This window comes from Plasmodium gonderi (assembly GCF_002157705.1).
Source record: "Plasmodium gonderi DNA, contig: Pgo-contig_182, whole genome shotgun sequence".
Classification (NCBI taxonomy): domain Eukaryota; phylum Apicomplexa; class Aconoidasida; order Haemosporida; family Plasmodiidae; genus Plasmodium; species Plasmodium gonderi.
Genome location: NW_021629100.1, coordinates 6,376 through 15,508, shown reverse-complemented (window position 1 = coordinate 15,508; position 9,133 = coordinate 6,376). Strand labels below are relative to the sequence as shown.

Sequence of the window (9,133 nt, the reverse complement as noted above, 5' to 3'; positions counted from 1 at the left end):
AAAATGTAGGAAAATCTTATTATACATTTATTTTTGTCTCCTAATATCTTACACTATATTTAAAATACATAAAAATCAAAAGAACTAATAAAAAAAAAAGCACCACGTAAATATTTCAGCTATAAACTGGATAATAGACTAACATCTTTGAATCTTTCTTGTTTAAATAAAAAAAAATGTTAAGAATTAATAAAAAGTGTAAAATTAAATGATATATATAATGAATGCTACACATGGAATGATCATATTTTTGATCTTCATAAAGGAATCATTGATATTATGAATAAATTAAATTATCTATACGATAAAACTGAATCATTAGAGGATAAACCCTAAAACCCTGAACTCTAGACCAAATAATATTCTGAAACATTGTCTTATTAAAATGACAAATAATATCTATTTTTCTTTTGTTAAGTTTTCAGAATTATTTTACATTTTCAGATGTTATTTAAAGAAAAGAAATATCTATATACATTGATTAGATCAATCTACATATGTTATGAACAAGGTACTCAACTCTAATTATATATTCAATTGTAATTTTTTTTTTAATTTATATTACATTGTAATTATTATTCCATGGGATACTGTCAAATGATTCAGGAGATTGTAATATATTCCATTCTTTATCTGCATGAATCCATTTTTTTCTTATATTATTTATTCTACGGCGAATGCAATAACCATATGAGCTAAACTAAACAATAATAAATTAAATTTATATAATAAATATAAGATTTTTTACAAAATATTTTTGGAAATAATTTAGTCTAATTATTTTATATTTTAGATACATACAATTAATATAGTACTTAACCTGATAAAAAATAAGTAATAAAAAAAAAACTACCATCATTATGACAACAGTTATAATAATAGAAGCTACATTATAACTTCTGTTATATGCTTGTATTTTATTTGAATCCATTTTACCACTATTAGATTCTATTTCTGTATTATATTGATTTATAATATTTATCAGTGTGTCACAATATCCATTTTCTTTATGTCCCTTTATTTTATTAAGGCACATGTACACATCAAAGACGGCTTCCAGATTTTTCAATTCCTCATCACTAATTACATTATTTATATAATCCTTGTATGCCTGTGTTCTATATAGATCCTCATATCCACTGAGAAATGCTTTAAAAACATCATAGATTTTGTATGTTCTAGCTTTATTTGTGTGTTTAATATATATCCAATAATATAAGTATACTAATGCAGCTTCTTTTGATATATTATATTCATCTGTGCGATAATGAATTTTCATTAAATATGAGAAAATATTACAGTAATTTTTCTTATAGAATTCTTCAATTTTTGGTTGATCCTTTATAGGCTTGTCATCATAATCAATATCACATGTGTCTTCATTATTAGTTTCATCCAAAAGTGTTTCACATTTAGGAATAGAAAGTATATTTCCATACTAAAAAAAAATTATAGTATAAAAGAGGGCTCATTATTTTTAAAAAATATGTATACAATTTATTAAAAATATAGCATACATGTATATATCTTTCTAAATTATAATAACTAAAGTGTACTTCAATTTTCAACATTGTATAAAATATTATATTTTTTTTTAGATTAATTGTAGATATAAATTTTATGAACGAACAAATATCTATTTTTCATAATAATGATGCATATGATGAAAAAGCATAATGTGAAAAAATTTTATAATAATAATTTAAAAATGTTAAAAGTTACATAATTATCAGTTTAAAAAAATTGAAAAATATAATACTGAACGAATATGATATAATATACACGTTTTCAATTTATTAAAATAAATATATAAATATATGTAAGTGTGCTATTATAAAAAAAATAGAAAATATTCTTCCCATGCTAATGTATAATGTAAAATGTATACTGCAGCATAAAAGCTATCCTAATATGATAACGTGCAGTTCAGCCTTTCGGATTTTCATATTTAGGATTTAGGGTATCAGAATTATGTTTTTGTTTTGGGGCTTCCGTATATCAGATTAATGCTTTATATTTCAGGTTTTATATATTAAACTTTTTTTTACGAGTAATATTTCTTTGCCCACAGGATTATATATACTCTCATTCATAATATAAATTTAGATGATATGTATCGTATATTTATATAATTTTATTCAATAAAAATATTAAAATGTAATTTAATAACTAAGTAAATGAATTGATTTAATGTTCTAATGTATGCTTCTACACATAATTAACAACGTGAATATATTAATTTTATGTCAAAACCTAAAAATACAACAATAGAGATAATGTAATATTCAGTTAAAAATTATGTTTTATAGATATATATATCTATGAAGATGCTTCATTCATTATATATGTATATATATATTAATAGAACAAAGCAGCATAATCAATAAATATATACTTTTCTTTAAATAAAATTATTTTTTATATATAATTTGTTTATTATGGGGAATGAAATTGCATTTTACATGCTTTATTTGCTCTTTTTTAACCTATGTATGATGCAAAATTATGTTCTTCACTCTGCTGTAGATATATATGTATATTTTTTTACAATATAATATTATCATATCATTTTATTTAATTAATCATATATGAAATATAAAAAATATGTGAATGTTATTATCTCTATGCAAATATAAATTACATTATCATATTTTTTTGAATTTTAGATGCACGTAGTGCTTCATTGGTAGTTCTAATAGTAAAGCAGAAATATATAAGAATATTTATAAAAAAAATATTTTGCATAAGACATTGTATTAAATTTTATAAGATTAATTTTATATATTTTATGATGCATTTTGAATTAATAATGTTTTCTATATATAAATTATTAAATAAAATAAATGATTTCATATGGATTATAATTTTCATTTAATGTGTTATTAATTATATTTTATAATTACTTTTTACATTAATTATAATATTAATTATGTTTCAGTGCATTAATTGTAATAAAAATATTTATTTAATACACCAAGGTATTATGATTTTGCTAGTTTACGTAACTATAAACAATATAATATATTTTTTTTATTTTATTTTATCTTTTATTTTTAATATGAATTTACTCGTCGTTTTAAAATATCATTAAAAAATTATATGAATTAAATATCATATAATTATTTCAGGATATAGTATGAAGATATTATACAACTAATTTTCTCATTTTTTATTCGTTATAATTAACATAAAGTATAACATAATAAAATGATAGAAAATATAATATGCTTAGACAACCTATATATATCATATAATATACAGAAACAGTATTAGTAATAGCGTATTAAGAAAACACAAAAAAACTTATAATTACATCATAGTATAGTACTGTAACAGAATAAATTATATTCAGAATACAATGAGAAAGGAAATTTTAATATATATTTGTTTCTATATATTTTCATTTATTTATTTACACAACAGAATCTAAATAAATAATTTAAAATCGTTTACTTTATAATGTTATATGTCATGTGTTAATTTATACAGCAAAAGACCTTAAATAAACTATGATTCAAACATCTATTAATTCTAATTGGTACAAATTTACAAAATTCGATATATTATATATTATTTCTAGAATTTTCTATTACTGAATGAAGTTTAATGCTTTTTTTTTTTTTTTTTTTTACAATTCTTATGCATCATAGATGTAAATTAACTTAACCAGCAATATGAGAAAAATATAAAAAAATATAAGGCAAAAAATTTTTATAATAATATAATTTTTTTAAAAAGACATATTATAATAAATATGAAATCATTTATGATTTGATTAAATTCTATTCTTGTAAACACATACAAAAGGAAAAATCTTAAAAAACTTTCAAACGCTGTAATTAAAAAATAAATATGTATTATTTTGTATTTTACCTAATATATACTTAAAGAATTGTTTTTGATATATTTAGAATTGATATTAATTTAAGATTATCATGTGTCATTAAAATATTACATTGGTTTATTTCATGAGGGGATATTTATTTTTGCATTAATCAAAAAATTAAAATAGTTATAGGATCTGCTGTCAGATTCAAATAATTTTGAACAAATGTTATTATGTTAATGTAATTAATATTATAATAATCTAAAATCTATAATTCCAAGAAATGGACTCTATCAGTACAGATATTATTTTAGTTATAATATTTTAAAGTATTCTAATATAGATATCAGAAACACAAATGACATATAGAAAATACAATTGGTAAGAATTTTCTTATGGTATTTATTACATTATGTAATATAAGACAAAGAACATCTCTAATTTAATAATAATAAATGTAATATATTTTTATTTAACTATACATTTATGCAATTATTCCAAACAAAAATATAACTAAAGAAATACACCAACATTTACTAACACCCATATAAAATATATAACATGTTTAAAAGAAAAATATCATACTTATGCTTTAAATAAACAGGTCAAAAAATATGTAGAAATGGTAAGCACCTATTATTAATTAAGTAATATATATATATATATATAATTTACAGGTTTCAGAACTATTACATAGGTTAGGATATATATTGAAATGTTTTTTATAATAAATATTTTTTTAACATTTATTTGATGTACAGTAAATCGAAAACAATATATTTTCTTATTTATACATATTTTTTGCATATATTATATATTATTATTTATATTATAATGATTTAATCGAATTACATACTTTTATTGTTCACAAAAATTTAACTTTTGGAAATAATGTTAATATATATCATAAAATTTTCGAAGAAAATGCAAATATACCTACTGATAAAATAACACAGATGAGTGACATATTTTTAGATGAACAAACTTTATTACGAATAATGAAACATTAAATATTGGCTATACTAATCACTACAAGTAACTGAATTATTTGATTCTTGATTATATTATTAATACTTGTAATATGCATAATGTTCCGTATATGTAATTTGAATGGAATAATGTAGAATGCAAAAGTGAAAATACTATAAATAAATATTCTCCAAGTGACAATTTTATTAAATATCTAATAACATATATAATTGCAGTCTTCTAATGAGCTTAAAATGTAAAATATATTAATTTTTCCAAAATTTAATTTTTTAAAGAGAGAATATAAAAAATATATTACAGAGATCATGAATATATATGCAGTTATCCATATAACATTTTATGGAAATTACTTAAAATTTCATGAAAAATAACAAAATAAATCTTATCGCCTATATAAAAATTTAACGACCACATAGCACATAATACGGATGAAGGTGCATATGCATATGTAAATTTATTTAATACAATTACATTAGACTTAATAATTCACTTATAGTTTATCAATAAAGATTTTCGCAAATTACAATTCATTATAAATATATGTCTTCTTATTATTTTAAGATTATATATAATTTTATTTACAACGCATAAGGTTCGCAAAAATATAATATGAAATAATGTTCACAGTTTACTATTTCCTTATGAAATTCATATAAGTATTTCCTGCTAAAATTATATATATTTTTACTTAATTATATGAATATACCCCGATTTGAATATGGTTATATTCTCAGGTAAAAAAGAAAGATAATACAAAAAACTACATATATAAAAAAACAAAGAAAACTTCAATTTGTTAAAAAATAAAGATAACATAATTAAATTAGAATAAAATAATTATACATTAAATTATAATTGATAACTTAAATAAGACAAAATAAAAATATTACTGGGATATTTATATGTGATGAAAAAGCGCAAAAAACATTTAAATTATTATTTTACTAATGAACCTAAAAATGTTATAATTCTGTAGCAGTATGATTTATTGAAATAAAATTAAGTCACAAATTATAGAACTCATTATGATATAGCCTAAATTAATGAATAATCTTGTAACATGATAAAAAATTATATTATAATATTAATGAAAGATATATAATAAATATGTAAAGCATAAAAAAAAATGAAATTGTACACTAATTTCCTATTAAAAAACAATAATATCATGCAATGAGTTTTTAAAAAATATATCAATAATTATATGATTGATTATATTATTAATAATAAATAGAATTGAGTTAACTTGAGAACATTCAAAAAAATCATGCATAGAAAGGTAATTCAGTAAAAATTGTTGCCCAAAAAATTAATACCTACATACATATACACTACTATAACATAGATAGAAATAAAAAAAATATAACACACAACTAAAATAAATATTTTTTCATAATATTATAGGAATATTATGTATATAAATATATATTTATTAAGAAAAACTATGAATTCATAAGTGCTCTTGATATAATTCAACATTTGATAATTTAAACTTAATGCACTAATAGGCAAAACTGACATAATTAAGGTTACTTATATAAGGAAATTCTCTTATATATATAAATGGCACTATAATATTTAAAAAATTAGAGTTTCATATGATATGATTAAATAGTATTAAAAAAAATCAACACAAGTACATTATTCTCGTATAATTTATAAGTTAATAATAATAGATAAGAACAACCAATATAAAAGAAAAGTTAATGTAGAATGCCTAATATAGGACGTTTATATAGTAGTAACGTAAACTACAATTTTATAAATGAAATTCATTATTTAAATGAAATGATTAATATAGTAGATTGTAGATAAAGAAAAACTATTGCATATCCATTGAATATGTATATATATATATATGTTAATGTAAAAGAATCTATTATTTATGTCTAAATGTAATATATGGGCACAATATATTTATTTTCCCCAATACAGGAAAATATCTAATATATTATATGAATCAAATTTTAAAGTGCTATTTCATTGTGTAAAAAATTTATATTAAATTCAATGTATAAATAAAAATATACTATAGATATCCATATAAATTCATAATTACTCATATGAATTACACATAAGATACAAGTATTCTATTAGTATTAGCAGAATAATTACAGCTATATTTATATTTAGGATGATAGTACTGATTTATATTGAAGAAATATATATTGTCTTGTAAATAGTATAATTTCAATAACATTTTTTAAGCATTTTAATTATTTAACAATTAAAAAAATATGTATAATAATATTTTCTATCAAATAATATAATAATATTATTATGCTATGACCAATATTTAAGACACACATTTGTATGGGAATGACAATCTTATAGTTATTTTTTTTAATTCATTTACTTATGCAAAATTTATCATTGAGTATTATTAATATATTAAACGTGTAACATTCGTATTACCTAAATTAATATAGGAAAAGTTTTACCATAGTTACACAAGTAATATATTAAGGTTTCTACATATAATCTATCACAGTTTAATTAGATGAATATCTGATTGACGTAATTTATATATTATATTGAATACGGAGATCGGGAGTTCAAATATAATTATGTTATATGGCCATATATTGGCAATTCTTTTTTGCATATATACTGATAATATTTATAATATTAGGAGAGGACATCTTATGTACTCTAATTATCTGATCTTTTTATAAAACATATGATTACACTTATTTTTTTAACCAAATATGGAGAATAGTTATTTTATTACAAAAAATGTATTCCTGCATAAATAATATAATAAATTTTAATATTTATATATGATTTTATTCATTTAAATTGTTAAATATTATCAACCGTGTTTATATTTTATTACATAAATGAATTTCAGTGTAATTATTTTTAATTATAATGATATAATTGTTATTTATATTTCATTATTTATTATGAATTATAAAATAATTATAATTTTTTCATGATATTTTGATTATAATTAAATATTTATTTTTCACTCTCTACATGTTTTTGTAATATAGTAATTGTTTTAATTTATTGTTTAAATGATACTCCGTTTAACTCTTTAATAGAAATCATATGCTTTTCATTGATATCCTAAGTAGGTATGTGCTAATTAATACTTATCATCAATCAAACTGTTGTATGTCAACACAAATGAATCCTTTATGTTGAGATAATCATTATTTTTTTTATTCCATATTCTCCTTAACTTTCTTACTGATCGTTGTAAAAATGAACCATGTGGAGTATACTGATAATGTATGTACAATTTGATATATATATGTTCGATGTATTTTATGTAACTTTTACATAATTACTTGTAATGTAAATTTTAAGGAAATTATATAATAATTTAATCAATTTTATATTTAACCTTATATAGAAAGAATGTTATCATTAATAATGTAACAGGTATAATGATGAATGCTAACATAACGATACGTTCATTTTTCAAAGATGCACGGAGTTTCAGTAATTCTTGTAAGTATGGCAAATATGTCATATATGCATTTTCAAAATTCTCTAGCGCTTTACGAAGACTTTCGTTATTTGAGCGATCACGTATATCCGATAGTTCCTTGTACACATTATTACAATCTTCAGATTTAGAGCAATTCATGCCAGGTTCTGATATCCATTCATATAGTACATTCAGCTTTGTCAATGTTAAATATATATTCTCATCCATTTCATTAAAATCATTCTTACATACGTTGGAAACACTGTTAAAAACAGTATTTTTGGTATGATCAATTATTTTATCATAAGCATGGTAACTATTTTGGTCACTTATTTTAAAATATTTTAGTGTATTTTTTACCATATAGTTGAAATAAACACAACTAGGTTTTTTATTGGGGGAACTTTTTATAGTGTTTATGTAGTTTAAATATAGTATAAGTTCTTTACAGTGTCGTAAAAAGTCATATCTATTTATCTGTTGACCACCCAATTCTTTAAAAATATTAAAACAGGGATTCATCAAAATATCACTATAATCATCTTCCTTTATTTTCTTATATATTCTTAAATCCTGCATACAATTGGGAAATATACCATCAAAATTGAACTAAAAACGAAGTCATAATGCATATAAAAGTTTAAAATAATATTTATAATGAGACATTTATAGCAATGTTTATATACATACTACTATTTAAAGATTAGCTAATGTAAATTATATTTGGAATTAATAGTAAGAACCTCTTTATCATTTATTACTATTGGTGTTGTCATTGTGATATTTAACGTAAATTAAAAAAAACATAATTTATATTTTTGTAATTATAAATGTTTATGTGTAAAAAGGTTATACTACATACTATATTTATATAAAAT

General features: G+C 20.0%; 2 protein-coding genes across 2 annotated transcripts; both read right to left on the bottom strand.

Moving 5' to 3' along the window:
* Nucleotides 1-556: 556 nt before the first annotated feature.
* On the bottom strand, nt 557-1,647 carry PGO_001685 (variable surface protein; the record flags this gene model as incomplete). The annotated part of the gene is made up of 3 exons (XM_028690993.1): nt 557-700; nt 821-1,438; nt 1,627-1,647. The coding sequence occupies 3 exons, from the start codon at nt 1,645-1,647 to the stop codon at nt 557-559; spliced, it is 783 nt and encodes a 260-aa protein (XP_028546794.1).
* Nucleotides 1,648-7,907: 6,260 nt separating this feature from the next.
* PGO_001680 (variable surface protein) lies at nt 7,908-9,031 on the bottom strand (the record flags this gene model as incomplete). The annotated part of the gene is made up of 3 exons (XM_028690992.1): nt 7,908-8,045; nt 8,169-8,864; nt 8,999-9,031. The coding sequence occupies 3 exons, from the start codon at nt 9,029-9,031 to the stop codon at nt 7,908-7,910; spliced, it is 867 nt and encodes a 288-aa protein (XP_028546793.1).
* Between the last annotated feature and the right edge of the window lie 102 nt (nt 9,032-9,133).